The sequence below is a fragment of the Bubalus kerabau genome, chromosome 1, assembly GCF_029407905.1.
Source record: "Bubalus kerabau isolate K-KA32 ecotype Philippines breed swamp buffalo chromosome 1, PCC_UOA_SB_1v2, whole genome shotgun sequence".
Lineage (NCBI taxonomy): Eukaryota > Metazoa > Chordata > Mammalia > Artiodactyla > Bovidae > Bubalus > Bubalus kerabau.
Window position 1 is genome coordinate 51117318 of NC_073624.1, and position 23610 is coordinate 51140927.

At 40.8% G+C, this 23610-nt stretch overlaps 1 protein-coding gene across 1 annotated transcript; it reads left to right on the forward strand.

Moving 5' to 3' along the window:
- The first annotated feature begins 1783 nt into the window (after positions 1–1783).
- RTCB (RNA 2',3'-cyclic phosphate and 5'-OH ligase) lies at positions 1784–23371 on the forward strand. Its single transcript, XM_055574765.1, has 12 exons — positions 1784–1960; positions 4757–4835; positions 7297–7364; positions 8562–8661; positions 10695–10851; positions 12465–12621; positions 13581–13740; positions 14995–15170; positions 15981–16169; positions 16864–16974; positions 18689–18808; positions 22277–23371. Exons 1-12 carry the CDS (start codon positions 1868–1870, stop codon positions 22382–22384), a joined length of 1518 nt encoding a protein of 505 aa, XP_055430740.1. The 5' UTR covers positions 1784–1867; the 3' UTR covers positions 22385–23371.
- The last annotated feature ends 239 nt before the right edge of the window (positions 23372–23610 follow it).

Genomic DNA, 23610 nt, shown 5'->3' on the forward strand with positions numbered 1-23610 from the left:
TCAGCTTCAACATCAGTCCATCCAATGAACCCCCAGAACTGATCTCCTTTAGGATGGACTGGTTGGATCTTGCAGTCCAAGGGACTCTCAAGAGTCTTCTCCAACACTACAGTTCAAAAGCATCAATTCTTCGGTGCTCAGCTTTGTAGTCCAACTCTCACATCCATACATGACTACTGGAAAAACCATAGCTTTGACTAGATGGATCTTTGCTGGCAAAGTAATGTCTCTGTTTTTGTGGGGTGTAAACTCCAAGTTGTTCATGGGGTTCTCAAGGCAAGAATACTGAAGTGGTTTACCATTCCCTTCTCCAGTGGACCACATTCTGTCAGATCTCTCCACTATGACCCACCCGTCTTGGGTTGCCCCATGGGCATGGCTTAGTTTCATTGAGTTAGACAAGGCTGTGGTCCTAGTGTGATTAGACTGAATAGTTTTCTGTGAGTATCGTTTCAGTGTGTCTGCCCTCTGATGCCCTCTTGGAACACCTACCATCTTACTTGGGTTTCTCTTACCTTGGGCATGGGGTATCTCTTCACGGCTGCTCCAGCAAAGTGCAGCCGCTGCTCCTTACCTTGGACGAGGGGTATCTCCACTTTGGCCAGCTCATGCGAAGAGTTGACTCATTGGAAAAGACTCTGATGCTGGGAGGGATTGGGGGCAGGAGGAGAAGGGGACGACAGAGGAGGAGATGGCTGGATGGCATCACTGACACGATGGGTGTGAGTCTGAGTGAACTCCGGGAGTTGGTGATGGACAGGGAGGCCTGGCGTGCTGCAATTCATGGGGTCGCAAAGAGTCGGACACGACTGAGCGACTGAACTGAACTGAACTGAAACTCCAAGCTCAAAAGAATTGTTGCTTTTGAACTGTGGTGTTGGGGAAGACTCTTGAGAGTCCCTTGGGCTGCAAGGAGATCCAATCAGTTCATCCTAAAGGAAATCAGTCCTGACCCAGAGGGATGGGATGGGGAGGGAGGTGGGAGGGGGGTTCAGGATGGGTAACAGGTGTACACCTGTGGCCAATTCATGTCGATGTATGGCAAAACCAATACAACATTGTAAAGTAATTAGCCTCCAATTAAAATAAATAAACTTGTATTTAAAAAAAAGGAAATCAGTCCTGAATATTCATTGGAAGGACTGATGCTGAAGCTGAAACTCCAATACTTTGGTCACCTAAATGGGAAGAACTGACTCATTTGAAAAGACCCTTATGCTGGGAATGATTGGAGTCAGGAGGAGAAGGGGACGACAGAGAATGAGATGATTGGATGACATCACCGACTAGATGGACATGAGTTTGAATAAGCTCCAGGAGTTGGTGATGGACAGGGAATCCTGGCGTGCTGCAGTCTATGGGGTCACAAAGAGTGGGACATGATTGAGCGACTGAACTGAACTGAAACTCCAAGCAGATGATTCCTTAGAACAACTGGACCTGATCCAGATTCAGTGCGTTTTTCAATGATGAATGTGAATGTGAAGTTGCTCAGTCATGTCCAACCCTTTGCCACCCTATGGACTGTAGCCTACCAGACTCCTCTGTACAATGCTGAAAAGCACTTCCAAAACGAAAGATAACTAGATCATACTAAAAAGTACTGGATTTAGCTTAGCTTTAGCGTGGAAGAGAATGACTAGTTAACATCCACAAAGATAAACGCTGGAGGATGGTCTATCTTAACTAGTAAAGAAAAGAGAGCGCGCGCGCGATTGATACAAGTTTTGAACCTCGGCGCTTGCCGTCGCCCACCCTGCTGAGGAACCGGCCGCGCCTGCGCATTGAGTGCCGGAAGGTGGCGTTTAAGTCAGCGGGACAGCGCGGCCAGTGGTTTCTCAAAGGGAAGCCGGGAGTTTTCGCCACCATGAGTCGCAGTTATAATGATGAGCTGCAGTTCTTGGAAAAGATCAGTAAGAACTGCTGGAGAATCAAGAAGGGCTTCGTGCCCAATATGCAGGTGAGGCGGTGGAGCAGGGCCCGTGGCTGGGGGTCCGCGGCGCCTCCCTGCCCACCGGGCTGGGCCTCCTCCAACCCCTCCAGACCCCTAGCGCGCGGGGGCCGCCCTCGTCCCGCCGCCAGCGGATTTCCTCTGGCGTCCACCCCAAGTTCCCCTCCGGCCCATGAGTGCTTCATCCGTGCCGACCCAACGTCTCCGCTGGAGACGTCCCAGCACGGTGAGGGTGAAGAAAGCGGAATGCGTTCAGCGCATCCACATAAATAAGAAACTGGCCTTTGCGAAGCGTTTTCACACAGAAGTCTCATAAACGGACCGTTGCTGAGCCTTGGAGACAGCAGCGGTCTTCCACTAGGTGCTCAGCCAGTCCGGAGTGGAGTTGCTTGGGCCAAACTCCACTCTTCTGAGTCATGCTGGTCATTCATGTAACGTTTACGGACCTGTATTCACTGTACCAAGTTTTTAGTTCACTGTACTGTTCTTTGTGGGTGTTTTTTTTTAATTGACAGGCAACGTTTTAATAGAACAGTCTTGCTTTTCGAAACAGACGAGAAAGGTCACAGGGCGGGGTGTTTTCTTTTTCACAGGCACTCGTCAGTAGGGCCTGGAGGGTCAGTCGGTTGCACGGCTTCCTTTACTCACCTAGTAGAAGCTCAGCTAAGACATGGTGTCCAGTTCATGTCTTCGTCAGTCGGGATGATGTATTCCTGACGAAGACTTGGGACCCTGATACTAAAGAGTTTGAAAACCTGGTCTCTGTTATTTTGGGGCTTCCTTGCCATTTGTGCTTACTATCTTTCATTAAAGTGAAGAAAGAAGGCATTTGTGAGGTTTTGGCGCATATGTTCTTATATGGCTTTTGAAATCCCTTTAGATACCCTGCAAGTGTACTGAAGGTTTGTGATTCTGCGTCTTGGTAAAAGTTCCTGAGAGCCACTCCACTGTTTAACTCAGTATTATTATTGAGTGTCCCCTGTGAACAAAGCACTTAGCTAGACGCCGAGGGGAGGAAAAGCCCATAGCGGTAAACCTCCCTTTTGCTTTGTTTTTTCCCTTGGTAGCGACTTCACTTTCACTTTTCACTTTCATGCATTGGAGAAGGAAATGGCAACCCACTCCAGTATTCTTGCCTGGAGAATCCCAGGGACAGAGGAGCTTAGTGGGCTGCCGTCTATGGGGTCGCACAGAGTCGGACACGACTGAAGCGACTTAGCAGTAGCAGCAGCAGCAGTTTCTTTTTATAGAATCCGGTTCTCTGAATGGAGTAGAAAATAAAAAATGATATGATCATCCTAAGAGGATTGTGACACACATTGTCCTGTTTTGACAGCAGTCCTAGCTTAACTTTTAATTCACACTGTCCTGCTAATTCTGCATGGGAGCAAGTCTGATTTTGCTCAGCACTTTCCATTAACTATTTAAACAACACTTTGCTACCACCTCTCCCTTGGGAATGGAAAGTTGAAACATTGATATATTGCTCTTAAAAAGTTACTGACCTTTATGCTAGGCTTGTGTTGAATTCCCATTCTCTTTAAGAGTAGAGAATTTCACACTTGAATTCTCATATCTCTCTTAATCTCCATTCCTCTCACAAGAACCATGTGCTGCACTAAAAATTTCTCTTTGTTCCTTAAAAACATTTCTCTCCCATCTTTATGTCATCTTTCCATTAAGCTCCTAAATATGTTGCTGTTCAGTAATGTCTTTTGTCTTTAAAGAGCCAGCTCATTGTTCACAAAGGGAACAAACTGTGAAGCCCCCCAACGCCACCACCCTAGACTATTGAGCCCCTTCTACATTGGATTTTCCTGTAGAACTCTGCTTCTATTACAGTACTTGCCTCACTGCGCACTCTGCATGTTCTAGTCGACCACATCCTAGACTGGAAGCTGCACAAAGGGACAACCCTGCATCGTTTCTGTATCTCCCCTACTGTCCAGTACAGTGCCTGATGCATAATGAGGCCTCAGTAAATGGAGAATAATAAATGCAACCCTTTAGAAAATTGTGCTGGAGATATTTTCCATCAACTGGTATTGTTAGTCTCCCAGTGGTAAGATGCAGAAGTTTTCCTTCTGATAAATCAATTTCTTGTCCAGATGATTATTAAGTCTTTGGTTCATCACTCCTTGGCAGATCCTTCATAATATTTGATCTCTGATTAACATGTTCCTGCCTTTGGTGTTACATAAGTATATCTTCCATTGTCTTGTGTGTGCCTCTATCATCAAGCTTTTTTATTCTCTTAGAATTACACAGATTGTAAAACTAAGCTTTTTTTTTATTCACTGTTTACATAAGTACAGATTTGTAAATCAAAACAGAAGACAGTAAAGTGTAGTGTGCTGTTGTCTTAGACACGGAAAAAGTATGCTTAGGTCAGATGATTGCATTTGTATGTTTAGATCTGAGCTTTTGATTCTTTTTTTTTCAAAACCTACTGATGTTTTAGAAGCACAAGAATACTGAGACCTTTGGCCTTAGTGAGAGCATTGTTAGAAGACTTTTCTTAATCCCACATGCACACAAAATATTTTACCTGTTGAACTTTTAAATGTGGCTTATGAGAGTAGGAGAATAAACAAAATGATTTGTGGAACATTGTAGAATACATTTTAAAAATATATTTAAAGATGGGAACATCTTGTAAGAAGTTTTCTGCTATTAAGGTAGTGTGAGAATATTTTATGAAGAGTAAAGCAAAATAAATATTGTCTGCAGTGTTTGTATTCTATCCAGTACTTGTATATCAGGTCCATGTGCTCCGACATAATTTTTCCTTTTTTTTGATACCAGGTTGAAGGAGTTTTCTATGTGAATGATTCTCTGGAAAAATTAATGTTTGAAGAATTAAGGAATGCCTGTCGAGGTGGTGGTACGTAAATTATAGAGTTTTACATGTGGCAGTACAACTAGTGTGTACCTTGTGGCGTGAAAATGGTAACTCAAATAATTATAATTTAAAAATACAAAAGTATTGTCGAGGAACGATCAAGACTTGAAGTGAGACAAAAGCCTGTTACTTATTCGTGATCACATTTTTGGCCGCCTGAGCTTGTAGAAAGCACTTTAGCTGGATGGACCTGGTCGGTTTTGCAGCTAACCTCTGACAGTTACAATAAGAGCAACCATTTACTGTGCACTTACTATGTAAATGTACGGGCATTTACATAGCTTATGGCATGTAATTCTTGGACTAACTCTAAGAGGAAGATACCTCCATTTTACAGATGTTTAAGTCAAGGCTCGGTGAGGTTAAGTCATTTTAGTTCATCCAGGGCTATAGTTTCTCAGTAACAGAACCAGAATTCAGAACCAGTTGTGTCTAATTACAAAGTCAGTGCACCTTTAGTCTCACTAAACTTCAGTTATCTCATCCGTAAAAAAGAGTTTATCACACCTATCTTGCAAGACTACTGGGAGATATAGAGATAAATGGATAACGTTCTGATGATGATGGTGAAATAGAAATCTAGTTTTAGCCCTTTTATTTTTTAGGTCAACAAACCTAAAATAAATTTCACCACTGTCTCACCAGGGCATGCTGACTTGTCTAAAAAGATGTGCTGATAATTACAACCCCAGATCCCCTGACTCCATGCAGTGTTTTCACAACACTTCCTAATTGCCCTTCTTTGTCATTTAGAGTAAAACTATTTTGTTTTTTGTTTTTTTTTTAATAAATATTATGAGCAGTTAAAAGAATGCTTTTTTTATATTGACAACATAATGTGTAATGATTATGTTTTACAACTCCAAGTACAGTATTTGCAGGCAACCATCATGGTCTGCACAGAATACTGACGGCATGTTTGTAATTAGTGTGGTTGCCCTCACTGCTTTCCTGTGTGTGTGCCGCCTTCTTTCCCACTTACTCTCAAACACACTCATGAAAACTTTGTTTTTGTAATCCTAACCACTACCCCTTCATTTAATCCAGTCTAGAAAAGTGACTATATTTCTGCCAAAAATCCCAAAAAAAGGCAATGCCAAAGAATGCTCAAACTACCGCACAATTGCACTCATCTCACACACTAGTAAAGTAATGCTTAAAATACTCCAAGCCAGGCTTCAGCAATATGTGAACCGTGAACTTCCATATGTTCAAACTGGTTTTAGAAAAGGCAGAGGAACCAGAGATCAAATTGCCAGCATCTACTGGATCATGGAAAAAGCAAGAGAGTTCCAGAAAAACATCTATTTCTGCTTTATTGACTATGCCAAAGCCTTTGACTGTGTGGATCACAATCAACTGTGGAAAATTCTGAAAGTGATGGGAATACCAGACCACCTGACTTGCCTCTTGAGAAACCTATATGCAGGACAGGAAGCAACAGTTAGAACTGGACATGGAACAACAGACTGGTTCCAAATAGGAAAAGGAGTATATCAAGGCTGTATATTGTCCCCCTGCTTATTTAACTTATATGCAGAGTACATCATGAGAAATGCTGGGGTGGAGGAAGCACAAGCTGGAATCAAGATTGCCGGGAGAAATATCAATAACCTCAGATAGGCAGATGACACCATCCTTATGGCAGAAAGTGAAGAAGAACTAAAGAGCCTCTTGTTGAAAGTGAAAGAGGAGAGTGAAAAAGTTGGCTTAAAGCTCAACATTCAGAAAATGGAGATCACGGCATTCGGTCCCATCACTTCATGGGAAACAGATGAGGAAACAGTGGCTGACTTTATTTTTCAGGGCTCCAGAATCACTGCAGATGGTGATTACAGCCATGAAATTAAAAGACACTCCTTGGAAGGAAAGTTATGACCAACCTAGACAGCATATTAAAAAGCAGACACGTTACTTTGCCAACAAAGGTGCGTCTAGTCAAGGCTATGGTTTTTCCAGTGGTCATATATGGATGTGAGAGTTGGACTGTGAAGAAAGCTGAGCGCCAAAGAATTGATGCTTTTGAACTGTGGTGTTGGAGAAGACTCTTGAGAGTCCCTTGGACTCCAAGGAGATCCAACCAGTCCATCCTAAAGGATATCAGTCCTGCGTGTTCATTGGAAGGGCTGATGTTGAAGCTGAAACTCCAATACTTTTTGGCCACCTGATGCAAAGAGCTAACTCATTTGAAAAGACCCTGATGCTGGGAATGATTGAGGGCAGGAGGAGAAGGGTACAACAGAGGATGAGATGGTTGGATGGCATCACCGACTTGATGGACATGGGTTTGGGTGGACTCCGGGAGTTGGTGATGGACAGGGAGGCCTGGTATGCTGCGATTCATGGGATCGCAAAGAGTCAGACACGACTGAGTGACTGAACTGAACTGAATTGCCAAAAACCAAATGTGTTCACTTTTCTCGTATTGAAATTTTGTTTTCAGGTGTTGGTGGCTTCCTGCCAGCCATGAAACAAATTGGCAATGTGGCCGCCCTGCCTGGGATTGTTCATGTGAGTCCATATTCAGAACTTTAATCACTTATATTTTCTTTTAGTCTAAAAGTTTGTTGAATAGGTGAATGGCCATGCCTAGCTGATAGTGGTATCATCTAGACAGTGACCCTCAAACATCTAGAAATAACTATGGAATTTAAAGAAATAATTGAATCTGGGTATATCTCAGTTTCTGGTTGCCTTTGGCCAGAATCTGTTAAGTGTTTGAGAACCTTTGGAGTAGATTTTATTCTCTTGTTTCTTGTTGTTGTACACATTATTCTTGTATTAGTGTACCACCAGTGAAAGTTTCAGTGTGGCCGCATTCAAGAGGATGACTGGAGGAAGATTGGAAAGAAGTATAAGGGTTAGGACTGAGGGAAGGGAGAGAGGTGCACAATATAACTGTTAAGAATATGAGTGGAAAAAGAGGCTGGTGGTGATGCTGGGGATAGAAATGGATGGTACAAGTGGGGACCCCACCCAAGTCTGCATTTCAGATTCCACCATTAGGGGTGGATGGTAAATCCAACAGACGTGTTTTGAGGTCCTGATGCAGGTTACTATGTTCAGCACTTGGGGGAAGAAATGAAGAGACGTGGCTTGTACATTTAAGGAAGTGTTCAGGTGTCTGCATATATCCCTACCATGTTGTGATCTCCATTCTTTCTGAGTCAGGATACTTCCCTAGGCCCCAGATGTAGACAGTGCACAGTTTTCATTCCATCTGATGTGTTACATTTGTCTTATTTCTTAAACACTGAGGACCTTTGTAAATCTGGCATTTCTCTCCTGTCAACCTGACATGACCACAATTTGTCAATGTCTAAGCATCATCTTTAAAATGTAATAGTATTAAAATTAGTGTATGGTTGTCCTATATCATGTTGTACTGAGGCGTTTCTCTTTTCAGTTTTCTTAGTTAATGGTCAGGATTTGAGGGGGTGGGGAAGGTTGTGGATTTTTTTGTCTTTTGGCTGAACTGCAAGTGGGAAAATCCCAGTGGTCAAACTTTGTAAAAAGTCTTTCCTGCCATATCTAGCTTTATGATTAGGAATTTTTATACCCAATTTCCACCAATAGAGAAGATTTCATGAAAACAGAATCTTGATTTGGGGAAGGTTTTAATTCCCAGTCTGTTTTAGAGTAAGATCTGTCAGGCAGCCAGAGTGCCAGGTGGAGAAAGCTGTATTTCTTTTTCTGATTTTCTTTCAGCGATCCATCGGTCTTCCTGATGTCCATTCAGGTTATGGGTTTGCTATTGGAAATATGGCAGCCTTTGATATGAACGACCCTGAAGCAGTGGTATCCCCAGGTAAGGTCACCGTGCACGTCTGCTGTCAGGCGTGTAGCTTCTCAGAATCATAGCCTTTCTAGAATAGATTGTGGCTGCTTTTTGTGTGTGCATGTCAGCTTCATCATGTTCTATCATTTCTGTTCTTCATTTTCTAAGAGGATTAATTGTGGACACTTGGAGGCTATTAAAATATCAAATAAAGCATATATTTATTTAAAACTATTTGAGCTCCTACTTTGTGCCAGGCATTATTCAGACATTGGCTACAAAACAAACCAGAAGACTTCCCTGGCTAGTGTATCTTCTTTGTGTCACAGTTACCTCTTAGGCAAATTGGAGCTAATGATATTACTTACGACATAATATTTTTGTGAAGATTAAATGCATTAAGCTGTGCTAAAGTACTTAGTACAATTCTAGACACTTGGGAAGTACTTGATAAGCGTCTGCTCGCATGATCATCGTTATTATCCACTTTTAGTTGTACACTTCTTTTCTGCTGTGGTGTGCTTTCACTGAAAATACTTCACATCAGAAGTAGTATCTTTGCTCTCAGAATCTGAAAAAAAAAGATGAAAGTACAAATTATATGTTGAGAGTTTTGGTGGACAGGATCATTTTAGAGCAATCCTCTGCCAAGAATAATGAGAAAAGCTGTGTAAAAATGTCAAAACAAAACCAAAACACATCTGTTGAAACCATAAGAAAACTGTTGAGACAGTAAGAATTTATGAGGCTAAGATCCAGAGGAAAAAGTGCAAGTACATGCGCCCAATATTTAGCACTTTTAGTTTTTCTTTTGAGGTCATGGCAGATTTGTCCTCAAGGACGCAGATGATGCGAATAACCCTGTTACAGACTTGACACCTTAACCTCTAAGATAGTATGTGATTGTACGTGCACCCACATTATAGTGCACCCAAGAATTGTCGAATACACGTTCTTTTCAAGTGCACATAGAATGTTCACGAAAACTAGACCATGTACTGAGCCATGAAGATGATCTCAGAGTTCCAAGCATTGAAATCAGAGTAGCAGTTCTCAAACTTTAGACTTGAGACCTTTTTACATTCTTAAAATTATTGAAGGTTGGTCTCAAAGGCTTTTACTGATGTTTACCTTACTGGAAATTAAAAATGAAAAAGTTTAAAACAGTAACACGTAAGGACACATTCCATGTTTCATTATGCCTCACAGCAAACATGTTATCACATGTCATGTAGCCTTTGGAAAACTTCACTGTAAAGAGACAGAATGCATTTAAAAGGTTAATGAATGTCTTAGCATTGTTATACAGTTAATCCTAAAGACATGAAATGATCTCTGGGCCATACCTAAGAACCACTGTTACAAAGAGTAGTATCCTACCACAGTGGAGTTAAGTTAGAAATCATGAACAATAAAAACTAAGGGGAAGAAACCCCATATGTTTGTAAATTGAGCAGTATACATTTAAATAACCCATGGGTCAAGAAAATCGTAATGGAAACTACAAATAATTTTAATGATAATTTTTAAAATAACCTGTCTAAAAATTGTTACTATTAATACCATCCTTGAATAGAAATACACAGCCTTCAGTGCACAGATTACAAAAGAAGAAAGGCTACAGTATCAGTGATATAAGCATCCATCTCAAAAAGTTAACAAAAAGCACAACAAATTAAACCCAGGAAAGATAGAAAGATGGAAATAAGAGCAAGATTAATGAAACAATATACAATGGAAAGGATCAACAAAGTCAAAAGTTGGTTCTTTGAAAGGACTAATAGAATTCATGAACCCCTGATAAGAGTGACCGAGAAAAAAAGAGAAGCACATAATTCACATTTTAATCTCTAGTCTAAATGTTACTTATGGTTATTTTTGCCTCCTTGGCCCACAGTATGTGTTTAAATTATGTTGTTGTTTGCTACTTTGTCAGCTACTTTAAAACATAATCATCTTTAAGAGTGGCTATCTTTTAAACCCTTTATTCATAGTGGGTAACCACTGGTAACAATGCTTAACCACCTGGTTTTGCTAATACTTAATTTTTCTCTATTTTGTAGGTGGTGTTGGGTTTGACATTAACTGTGGTGTCCGCTTGCTGAGAACCAATTTAGATGAAAGCGATGTTCAGCCTGTGAAAGAGCAACTTGCCCAAGCTATGTTTGACCACATTCCTGTGGGAGTGGGGTCAAAAGGTGTCATCCCAATGAATGCCAAGTAAGAACAAAAGTTTCCAATATATGGAATGAGAGATAATAACCACATGATCCTCACGTTCATTTCCAGTGTAGGACATTTAGGAGATAGGGATTGTTCAGTCACTTTTCAGGAAGTGTAATGAATTGTTTTTTTAAGCATGAGGTCCATAACGTTTGTTAGAAACACTAGTCAATTCATGTTCATTGTGACAGCCTTTGACATACAGTTCTAAATAGAATAATATCCATTAATGTTTACTGAGCATTTCCTATGTGCAAAGCATTGTGTGGTGGTGGATGTGTATATCATTTTGTGTAGGTAATAATGCTAATATTATCCCTGGTTTACAAGAAAGGAAACAGGTTTAAAGAGATAATAGTAAATAAGCTAGTAAAGTCAGGATTCACATCAAGGATCCTTTGGCTTCAGAGGTTATATTCTGAAGAGCACTGTCCTTTGTCAGTGAAGATGTATTTATTGACGACCTTCCTTTTTGGGTGATAGCCCTGAGTTTGTTCCTCACCTGCAATATCATGTATTTCCAAAGTAGAGAATTCCACGTAAGACTACCCTGCAGTGGCCTTTTAGTGGCGATTGGTGTACTGTGTCATATCTCGTGTAAAGCTGTGCACCTTACTTTTTGCAGGATGTGCTTAATAAGTGTACCTCTTTAATATCTTCTGTTTTATCTTTAAAATTTGTGTGAATTTTGTGTTCTATTCAGATACATGTACAGGCATTAATATTAAAACATTTTAGCTATTTCCTGTTATATACAACTCCTATTTACCAAAAAGCAAACACAACCCCCCAAAAAAACACTTAGAGTAAAACTGATACATTTGGAAGATGCTTATTCTGTGATTTTATGTGGTCCCTGACATGCAGTTCCACTTTGAAAAGCATACTTGGAACATCTAATAAATTGCAAGCATCTTTACAAATATTTTTGATAGGAATTTTGTCCTAATAGGTAATGTTTGAAATGAGCTGTTGTGGGGAGGGCACATTGATCATTGTAATTGCTCCTGATAATATTTTGAAAAAGGGCTGGACCTTAGGTGAAGATGAGAGCTTTTTCCTTCTAGGGGTTTAATGTGTATACACCTCAACTTCAAAATGCAGATACAGTAAAGCTAGGTAGTACTTCTGTGAAGGTTAAATTTTAAACCTTAAAATTTAACCTATGTTGCCTGAGGACATTGAGATAGCTTTATTTATTATTTGTAATTTTTCATACGTTACTATGAAAAGTTAGTGTTAACTGTGGTAAAGTTGGTGATAGATAATGATTGTTGGTTATAGTTATAAATTTTCTGTGGCTGCTTAATCACTGCATCATAGAATTCAGGATCAGAGAGATAAATAAAATTTGAAAAGTATGAGGGGCTGTAAAAAAGTGAAGAACTATAATCATCTCCAATGTGGTGTTTAGTACTTCAGTATTCAATTATTTATGAAACTGCTTTCCTCAAAAAACTAAAATTGCTAATAGCATGAACTATGTCCCACACGATGCCTGAGGCACAGGCAATAAATGGAGTGCTTTCCTCTGCCCTTTGAGATGTGGTCATTCTTAGGTTTTGATCTGCCTTGGCTGTGAAGTGACCTTCACCTTGTTACTCACTCAGAGACTTGGAGGAGGCCTTGGAGATGGGTGTGGACTGGTCCCTGAGAGAAGGCTATGCCTGGGCAGAGGACAAGGAGCACTGTGAGGAGTATGGAAGGATGCTGCAAGCTGATCCCAATAAAGTCTCAGCCAGGGCTAAAAAAAGAGGCCTTCCCCAGGTAACACTCACTTTGGAGGGGAGACGTTCATTTTTTTCATGCTTTTTTTTTTGGCGGGGTGGGGCGGGGGGTCTGTCTTCCATGTGTGGAGAGTATATCCCTAGCGTTTTTCAGAGTACAATGAGAGGAGCACAGTTTTATTTATGCTTCATTCTTACTCTTTTAAAAAGCTGTCAGGAGTTTGCACATATTCATAAAATAAACAAGGTGTCATGAATTAGAAGTGGATGGGAAGAAAATGAAATATGATTATAAGACTTAAAATGTATACCAAAATTGCTTATGTATAAACTTTGACAGTCTACAGATTTGGCTGAAAGTTTTCTAGCATCTAGGTTGAAAACAGATACCTTGTCAGTTCGTGGTGTCCATGAGATAAAAAATATACCAGATGTTTAAAATTTACACTAATTGTAATGCCTTTGCCACTAATTCACTATGACTTTAGGCAAGTCTCTTGCCTTCTGGGTCTTGTTTTCTTAGCTGAGAATTGAGATAAAAGTTAAAACTAGGCAACCTCTGAAGACTCTTGTTGCACTGCCATTTTCTGGGTCCCTAAATCATCTATTAGCTCCAATTATGGGATATATCCTTCCAGTGATGTGTAAGAGTCAGCATTCATCAGAGTTCATCCCAAAATTTGACCATTCTCTCCATGATGTTTAAATTGTCCTGTGAGCCATTTGATGGTCTGAGTTTTGGTTGATGAAGCTTTTAATGTGTTATACCTCAAGCACATAATGATATACTAAACTGCAGGAACTGCTGTACACTATTTTAATTGTGTGGAATACTACTTGAAATAAATGAAACTTTTCTAAGCTTAGAAGTTTCTTTATTACATAAAACACTATTTGTGTGGTTATCTTTTTGTTGATTGTTCCTACCAATTTGCTTTTTAAATGGATTTTTTCAAACCAGAGTAGCTGCTGTTTTATCAAACATTCTTACTTTTGTAGCTGGGGACTCTGGGAGCAGGCAACCACTATGCAGAAATCCAGGTTGTGGATGAGATTTTCAACGAGTATGCTGCTAAGAAAATGGGCATTGACCATAAGGGACAGGTGTGTGTGATGATCCACAGTGGAAGCAGAGGCTTGGGCCACCAAGTCGCCACAGGTATATTCTGGACCTAAGTTTTGGCTTGGTGCTAAAAAGTGCATTTTACGGGGAACCATATAGAAGTTTAAGGGAGAAAGTGCTGAAAGTTTACTTGTAGTTTTTAACCCTTGTTCTCCTCACTGGCAACGTGTCTTTGAACAAATTAACTTCACTAGGCTTTAATTTCCTTGTTGAAAAAAAATGAGAATAATTATTTTGTACAGTGTTGTAAAAGCTCCACTTTTTATGTTTACAGATTACTGTTACTATCTGACCAAGAAACAGCAATAAAAATCTTAAATTGTAGAATTTATGATAGATGCAGATTTATCAAGATTGGGTGTTATGATGGATTCAGTGATGAAATAGTAAGGGAAGGACTCTGCCGTCAGATTATCTCATGAGAAAGATGTCATGTTTATTAAAAAGAAAAACTAAAGACAAAAGATAGTAATTGATAAAATACTATGGAAGAGACAGAATGTTTGGGTAAAAGATTTTAGAGGTGACTTCATAGACACACAACATTTGAACAATCATATGTGCAGGACATTCATGACCAGAAGACAGCATAAACAAAAGCAGAAAGCAGGGAAATAAAGGTCATTTTGGATGGTTCGTAGGATGTGTGAAAGGGTTTATGGATATAGGATAACTTATATGGACACATGGAAATTATAAACTCTGAGTTACAATTATGGTTCATCTTGTATGTACGTTTCATTCTGTGGGAATTTAACGATCTGTCCCAACATGGCCTGTTTAGGGTATTTTGTCTAGCAGGTGTATGGAGCACTGGCTAACATTTCTGAACTTTCTACTTAGTACTTCTCTACAGTTTATCATGAATTCGAGTTGCATGCAGAAGATCTAGCAACTTACCTCCAGTTCTTTTAGGTTAAGTCACTGAAAATTATTTTCAAAAGCCGTGATAGTAATACATGTTTTACTACTTCTCATTCACATGCCAGGAAAAGAGTAACTCAGACCATGATGTTAATTCTGTATATCTCCGTTCCCCTTACAAGTCCTAGAGAGCAAGTGTTCTCTTTGGGGTCCACATACATTGTGTCAGACAGCTCTGACAGAAGATTCTCCATAAATACATCTTAACCAACAAGTAGATGAGCTCAGAAACAATTTAATGGGAAAAATGTATTTTACTTGTTTCTTTTTAGAATGGTTTTGAATATAGTCTACCTTTCTGCAGTAAATCTGAATTATAAAGGGAAAGCCGGCTGACTTGAACTTGGTTGCTCTCTCTCCTTTCAGATGCACTTGTAGCTATGGAAAAAGCCATGAAGAGAGACAAGATTATAGTCAATGACCGTCAGTTGGCTTGTGCTCGAATTGCTTCCCCAGAGGGTCAGGACTACCTGAAGGGAATGGCAGCGGCTGGGAACTATGCCTGGGTCAACCGCTCTTCCATGACCTTCTTAACCCGTCAGGTACAGTTGAAGCTGCTTGTCTGCTCCTAGTTATACATGATGAACTTAAATGATTTAAAACAGTGTAATCAAGTCAAAGCCTATATAATTTGGTTTTGGTGTAATAGATATTCAAAATATTGGCAAAGAGTCCAAGCTTTTGTCGTGTCCTTAAGCTCACTCAGTAGGGTATCAGGAGTGGGGAGAAGAGAAACTAAAATTATTCCTAGAATTTGCCTTGAGCAGTGAAGAGGGTGGAAGTCCTGTTCCCTGAAATTCAGAAGGCTGAGGAAGAAGCACTTCCGAAGAGTGAGATCAAGAATAGTTGTAATCTTTTTTTCTTCCCCGAAGGGTTTCTTTAAAAAAGAATTTGGCTTTGCTGGGTCTTTGTTGCTACTTTCAGGCTTTCTCTAGTTGTAGGGAGCTGTGGCTACTCTCCAGTTACGGTTCTCAGGCTTCTCCTTGCAGGGGCTTCTCTGGTCGCAGAGCACGGGCTTTAGGCACGTGGGCTCAATAGTTGTGGCTTGTGGGCTTAGTTGCCCTATGGCATGTGGGATCTTCCTGGACCAGGGATCTAACCTGTGTCCCCTGCACTGGCCAGTGGATTCTCAACCATTGGACCACCAGGGAAGTCCCAAGAGTAGTTGCAATTTATTCGGTGAAACTTGCTCTGTGGTCTAAAGACAGTTTTTGTCCTTTACATGAAGATTAATAATTTTGCTAATTTTGAACTCTTAGATCCCTCACTCCCTTCAGGAACAGAGCTTTCAGAATCTATAAGTTCTGAAGAGCTAGTTCTGGCCACTATTAACATTATGCTTTCTCTCTTAGGCTTTTGCCAAGGTCTTCAACACAACCCCTGATGACTTGGACCTGCATGTGATCTATGATGTTTCTCACAATATTGCCAAAGTAGAACAGCATGTGGTGGACGGGAAGGAGCGGACTCTGTTAGTACACAGGAAGGGGTCCACCCGAGCCTTCCCTCCTCACCATCCCCTCATTGCGGTTGATTACCAAGTACGTACTGAGCCATTTGTGGTTTTAAGCAGTGGGGGCATGATTTGGACAGTTCTAAATATGGACGAATTTAAACAGGAAAGCAGCAATTGTGAAAAGAAAACAGTCTGTCATCCATGAGAACAGTGATTTCCAGTCTTCTCTGAAGCACGACTTCACCCTTCATCAGTGCTTGCAGTGTGCTGTCTAAACAATGCTGCATAGAGAATATTCTGCTCCATTAAGATACATTAAGATTCTCTTTTAAGGCCTTTGAATGATTAGAAGACAGGATTAAGACTAAACTCAGTCTGTTTCATTCCTTTTCTCCTTTCGGTATCTGGCTGTGATCAAGTTAGAAGGACCCTTAACCAGCCATTTCACAGATCAGGAAACAAGCCTGAGAGGGCAAGTGCCACGCTTGCTCAGGATGGTTCTTCCTAAAAACTCTTCCCTACACATTTGAGTTTTGTTTTGCTCTTACTTTTGGTCTGTCTTCTATTTTCCTGGTCCTCACATTTTCCCTCCCATCCTCTACCCTTACCTTTCAGTTATCAAAGAATCAAAATACTGCCTTAATGTAGTTGTGAGAGCAGTGCATTTAGAGGCCCAGGCTTCTCCACAGTCCTTTAGTGCAAGAGGAAATTTAAATCTCAGGCATGGAAAGTTCATGCCCTCCTGAATGTTAACATGTTTGATTTGTGTACTTCCTCAGCTTACCGGACAACCAGTGCTCATTGGTGGCACCATGGGAACCTGTAGCTATGTTCTTACTGGTACTGAGCAGGGCATGACTGAAACCTTTGGAACAACTTGTCATGGAGCGGTGAGTTATGAAAACAGAAGCTCACTTAGAAAGACCATCTTCAGTGTAGTCATTGTTTTGCATTTTGATGGGCAAATATACTTGAAAGTGAAAGCGAAGTCGCTCAGTCATATCCAACTCTTTGTGATTCCATGGGCCGTAGCCTGCAGGGCTCCTCTGTCCATGGGATTTTCCAGGCAAGAACACTGGAGTGGGTTGCCATTTCCTTCTCCAGGGGATCTTCCAGAGCCAGGGATTGAACCCAGGTCTCCTGCACTGCAGGCAGACTCTTTACCATTTGAGCCACCAGGGAAGCCCTTGGTTGAACATTAACAAAGTTGAGGTTTGGATCTGTCTTGTCTTCTACATGAGTTTATCCCCAGAATATATACTGTCTAGTAATATATACTTGGAGAAGGAAATGGCAACCCACTCCAGTGTTCTTGCCTGGAGAAGCTCAGGGACGGGAAGCCTAGTGGGCTGCCGTCTATGGGGTCGCACAGAGTCGGACACGACTAAAGCGACGTAGCAGCAGCAGCAGTAATATATACTGAGGTCACCAAGTATCTCAACCTTAGTGAGCTCATTGTATGGCTAGGGAGTATTCCTCAACTCTGAATCCACAAAATATGGATTGAGAAATTGTCAGACTAGCATAACTGATAAAACTTAACCTGATACAAGTTTACCGCACAGTGTTTCTCAATGATTTACAGACCTAGCCGTTAGCACAATTTGTTCCTTACTGAGTAGATCCACTCAAGATTTGGAGGAAATGCCCTGTTTTACAAATCAGGACCCATGTGCAGACTGCTTACCTATTTCAGTATATTGCCTCTTCTAAGCCAGGCGTTGGTAAACTTTCTATGAAGCACCAGTGAACATTTTAGGCTTTTTGGGCCAGAAGATCTCTAGGAGCTGTTCCATTTTGCGATCATAGTAGAAAGCAGCTGTACATAAACAAGTGCGTTTGCTGTGTCTAATAAAACTTTATTTACAAAAACAGGTAGTAGGCCCAGACCAGTTTTCTTACTGCTTTTCTAAGCCATCAACGTTCTTAGCTGGTGATGGAGTGGAAAATAGAAACTGTCTAGGATATCTTTTCAACCGGACAGGCCCTTGCATATATATATCTATATATATATAAACCGTACTATTTTTTCCTGACCCTTTCTTGTTTCCAGTTGCCTCTCAACTCCTAATTTTTAACCCAGTGATCAAAATCATCTTCCCTCACACATGTCAACAATGTTTCAGGGCATTTTTTATTGTCACAGTCAGGGAGAGGAGTTTTGCTGTTGGCATGTAGTGAGTAGAGGCCAAAGATTCTGCTAAATGTCTTAGAGTATGTATGACAGTTACCTAATCCAGGATGTCAGTAAGTGCTAAGGCTGAGAAACTGTTTTAAATCACAAACAGCACAAAGTTTTTGTGATGATAGACCTATCATTTACAATTTTAAATGAACATATTTGTATTTACTTGATAATAGTGATCAGAAACACAAAACTGAATCTTAAAATGCTTTGTAAATGTGAATTTGTTTTCCACAAAGATGATGAATCTTACAACAAAAGGTACATTATAAGCTTGATGAAATAGGAAAAGATTGTTTTTTAATTCTTTTTATAGTTTAAAAAGAAGTCAAGGAAAAAGCATATAATCCTAAGGGTTTAAATTAATCGCTGGGATTGAACATAATTTATAAATGAAGTTCACTCCTTTCCCAACCTAGGGCCGTGCACTGTCCCGAGCAAAGTCAAGACGTAATTTAGATTTCCAGGACGTCCTCGACAAATTGGCAGACATGGGAATTGCAATCCGTGTCGCCTCACCCAAGCTGGTAATGGAAGAGGTAAGTGAAATTTTGATAAGTATGCAGCATAAAACTGTTCATAATGTATGCCAGTATACAGAGACAGCAGTTGTTACTATTGCTAATAGAAATATCCTTGAGGAGATGAAAATTAGAAAATTAGAGATACCAAGGGAATCTTGCAAAGATGGGCTCAATAAAGGACAGAAATTGAGCTCATCTTTTCATGCAAAGATGGGCTCAATAAAGGACAGAAATGGTAGGGACCTAACAGAAGCAGAAGATATTAAGAAGAGGTGGCAAGAATACACAGGAGAACTGTACAAAAAAGATCTTCACGACCCAGATGATCATGATGGTGTGATCACTCACCTAGAGCCAGACATCCTGGAATGTGAAGTTAAGTGGGCCTTAGGAAGCATCACTACGAACAAAGCTAGTGGAGGTGATGGCATTCCAGTTGAGCTATTTCAAATCCTGAAAGATGATGCTGTGAAAGTGTTGCACTCAATATGCCAGCAAATTTGGAAACCTCAGCAGTGGCCACAGGACTGGAAAAGGTCAGTTTTCATTCCAATCCCAAAGAAAGGCAGTGCCAAAGAATGGTCAAACTACCACACAATTGCACTCATCTCACACACTAGTAAAGTAATGCTCAAAATTCTGCAAGCCAGGCTTCAGCAGTATGTGAACTGTGAACTTCCAGATGTTCAAGCTGGTTTTAGAAAATGCAGAGGAACCAGAAATCAAATTGCCAACATCCACTGGATCATCAAAAAAGCAAGAGAGTTCCAGAAAAACATCTATTTCTGCTTTATTGACTATGCCAAAGCCTTTGACTGTGTGGATCACAATTAACTGTGGAAAATTCTGAAGGAGATGGGAATACCAGACCACCTGACCTGCCTCTTGAAAAACCTGTTTGCAGGACAGGAAGCAACAGAACTGGACATGGAACAACAGACTGGTTCCAGATAGGAAAAGGAGTCCGTCAAGGCTGTATATGTCACCTTGCTTATTTAACTTATATGCAGAGTACATCATGAGAAACGCTGGGCTGGAAAAAGCACAAGCTGGAATCAAGATTGCCGGGAGAAATATCAATAACCTCAGATGCAGATGATACCACCCTTATGGCAGAAAGTAAAGAAGAACTAAAGAGCCTCTTGATGAAAGTGAAAGAGGAGAGTGAAGAAGTTGGCTTAAAGCTCAACATTCAGAAAACAAAGATCATGGCATCTGGTCCCGTCACTTCATGGGAAGTAGATGGGGAAACAGTGGAAACAATGGCTGACTTTATTTTTCAGGGCTCCAGAATCACTGCAGATGGTGATTGCAGCCATGAAATTAAAAGACACTTACTCCTTGGAAGGAAAGTTATGACCAACCTAGACAGCATATTAAAAAGCAGACACATTACTTTGTCAAAAAAGGTCCATCTAGTCAAGGCTATGGTTTTTCCAGTGGTCATGTGTGGATGTGAGAGTTGGACTATAAAGAAAGCTGAGCGCCGAAGAATTGATGCTTTTGAACTGTGGTGTTGGAGAAGACTCTTGAGAGTCCCTTGGACTGCAAGGAGATCCAACCAGTCCATCCTAAATGAGATCAGTCCTGGGTGTTCATTGGAAGGACTGATGTTGAAGCTGAAACTCCAATACTTTGGCCACCTGATGCAAAGAGCTGACTCATTTGAAAAGACCCTGATGCTGGGAAAGATTGAGGGCAGGAGGAGAAGGGGACGACAGAGGATGAGATGGTTGGAGGGCATCACCGACTCGATGGACATGGGTTTGGGTGGACTCTGGGAGTTGGTAATGGACAAGGAGGCCTGGCGTGCTGCGGTTCATGGGATTGTAGAGTTGGACACGACTGAGCAACTAAACTGAGGAGATGAAAGGAGGTGAGATCTCATGGGGTTTGTCTTTGCTAGGAGCTCAGGTATGAAATCATCATTTAAGAGAGAGTGATTGGCTTAGTGAAATTTAGGTGATTGGCAGGACAGTGTCAGGGATCCACTTGAACTTAAATTTAGTGGTTGGGTGTTTTTCAGCTACATTCAACTCTATGGGTGGAGGCGTGAAATAGATGTTGAGTTTCCTTTAGTCAGGGTTGCAAGTACAGCACAATGAATGGTAATCAAGGTTGTTGATGGGTTGAAGAAAGATTGTGGGTCTCGTGAAGTTTAAAGGATTGTTGGAGGTGAAAACCTAGGCTGTGTTCACCAGCCTGGGATGTTGGGAGCAGAGACTGGGGGAGTTGTAAGCATTGGTGATGACTAGTTTTGGGGTATGACTCGGGGAGTGAATGGCTGAGGTAAGCATTGAAGGAGCAGCAATCAAGGAACTAGGAAACCAGGTACTGAAAGGATCCTCTTCCTGGATATTGAAATTGTTCAGAATTATAGGCGGAGAGGCTGAGGGTGACCCAGGAGCTGGAAATCTTCCAGTAACAACGGGAACGGATTCTAGCAGATGATTGCAGCAAGAAGAGTAATAGGTGGTATAGATGATGACTGCAAAATTCAGATCTGGGAGAAAGGAGGGAAAATGGTCTGAAAGGAACCATCAAGAGCAGGGACACCTGTCCCTCCTCTCAACCTAATGGCATTACCCAGTTTGGGAGAGAAAACAGCTGCCACTTCAGAAAGTTGGAGGCAGAAGTAACATCCTCAGGGTAGATCCAGGTTTCAGCAAGAACAAGAAGGCAAAGGGAATGTTTAAACAAGAAGGGAAGAAGTTCTTTCCCTTTGACTCAGTGAAAAGGAGTTCAGGGGTCGCAGTGGAAACATTTCAGAAACTGGAAGGGAATGAGAGATGGGCTTTCAGAAAGGGGTGTGTACACAGCCCCATGGGGTTCAGTGAGAGTTCTAAGCTTGCTGTGCTGACAGGCATGGAGATGAAAGGTGTGTGTGAAGAGGTTTGTTCTGTTGGTGGCGAGACTGAAGGAAGGTGGGGAGGTCTTACTAGAAACCACAAACTGTGTGTATGTGTATGTATAAATACACATGTACACCTGCATCAATGCAGAGTTAGTTATATATGTGAATGTAATAACCTTTCCTTATTGTGAAGGTATTATGTGTTCATTCCAGGAATTTTGAAAACTATAGAAACATATAATAAAAGAAAATCAAAATTATTACTAACTCTACCATCCAAAGACAGTTACCACTAAAAGAATGATTTGGTACATTTCCTTTCAGTTGGATATTGGTGTATGTGCTTTATTCAATTACATTTACTGCTTTTCCTACCATGTAAATGATATATGTTCTTTGGAGAAATTTAGAGAAATACAGAAAAAATATAAAACAAGATGAGAATGTTTATCATACTGCCCCCTTACCCACACTGAACTTAATAAATCTTTGCTTATTTTATAGGCAAAAAAACCAAACCCAACTCAGTGCTGTTTGAATGTGCATTTCTCTAATTACAAGTGGAGATTAATACTTTGAAAGATTCCATTTTAAGTAGACTTTTGCAATGTTTAACTCCACCCCTACAGGCCCCCGAGTCCTATAAGAACGTGACGGATGTGGTGAACACCTGCCATGATGCCGGAATCAGCAAGAAGGCCATTAAACTGAGGCCAATTGCTGTTATCAAAGGATAGAACCCTGACCACGGCCTCCGGACACCACTGACCCTCCGTGAAGTGGAAGTGGACAGAAACACTCTTCAGACATCAGACTCGATACCTGACAGGTTCCAGGGTGTGCAGCTCTAGCTGCCTGTTCCAAAATGATGGTGGGGTGGCTTCCAATTCTGGAATCAATGTTGTAAACTTTACTTCTGGGAGGAGTCATGTTGCCCCCACTTGGAAAGAAATGTATATGCTTCCTCCCTGATTATCCCACAGATTTTTAGAAAAATCTGATAGGGGGTGAGGCTAAGTCAAGAAACTGCCTTATTCAGTCACACAGGTCTTTCTTCATCAGAATGAAGTTCTTTACACCAGCCTCTGTCTCCAGCCTGTGAGGTATTGTGAAGAACATTCTATTAAATAGGAAGGTTTTGGAATGTCTTTTTTCCCTCTGTCACTTTGTCCACTTATCCACTCTTACACCGCCTTGTCCTGCACTGAGCAAAACCCTAAATGCTATTCTTACTTAGTGCATACAAATGGGTCAAAGAAGGATGTTGAACAGATGGATAATGGGACAAGTTATAGAAGGGGAATGTGTGTGGAGGTGTAGGGATGGGTACCCAAAAGAAAATATCTCTTCATAGACTTGTTACCTTTGTTCTAAATATAAGGCAGAGTTTTGACTTACCTGTAAAAATGGCATCAGCTGGTGTCTGTCATTAATTAGGCCAGGTAGACTTTTCTTGAATAATAACTTACAAGGCAGCATCAGAGAACCCCCACAAAATACTGAATATCTTTACATTTGCGATTGAATTATTATAAAACATGAAATGGCCACAGCTGTGATGCTAATGGTTACTCTGTGTTGACAGGTTGACTTGTGCCACCTAATCAGACGAGGTGCTATGTACTATGACACCCGAAGATGTTAAAGTTATAGGTTACTAAGGCCACAGTTGAGTCCAGACACTAAATAGAAAAATCTAATAAAGTTGTAGTATGTTGTTTATATTTCATGCTTAATGTTTCATAGCTTAGGACAGTTAGTATTTCTACTTGATTCACTTTGGTCAGTGTTGCTGTTTTCTGATTTTCTTCTGGTTGCTTTCAGAGATGCGCCTTAAAGATATTCTTTTCTAACACTTATCCCTCAACTTATAATAAAATCCCCCATTGGAGTATCTTCTAAATGCTAGCTAGAGAAAAGCAGACTTCCTCTGAAAAAATGTGACATGAAACAGCATGTCTTT

Coding starts and splice junctions, on each gene's coding strand:
- RTCB (XM_055574765.1), top strand. CDS start 1,868: ATGAGTCGCAGTTATAATGATGAGCTGCAGTTCTTGGAAAAGATCAGT. Junction 10,852..12,464: donor GTCATCCCAATGAATGCCAA/GTAAGAACAAAA, acceptor TTACTCACTCAG/AGACTTGGAGGAGGCCTTGG. Junction 13,741..14,994: donor GGGCCACCAAGTCGCCACAG/GTATATTCTGGA, acceptor CTCTCCTTTCAG/ATGCACTTGTAGCTATGGAA.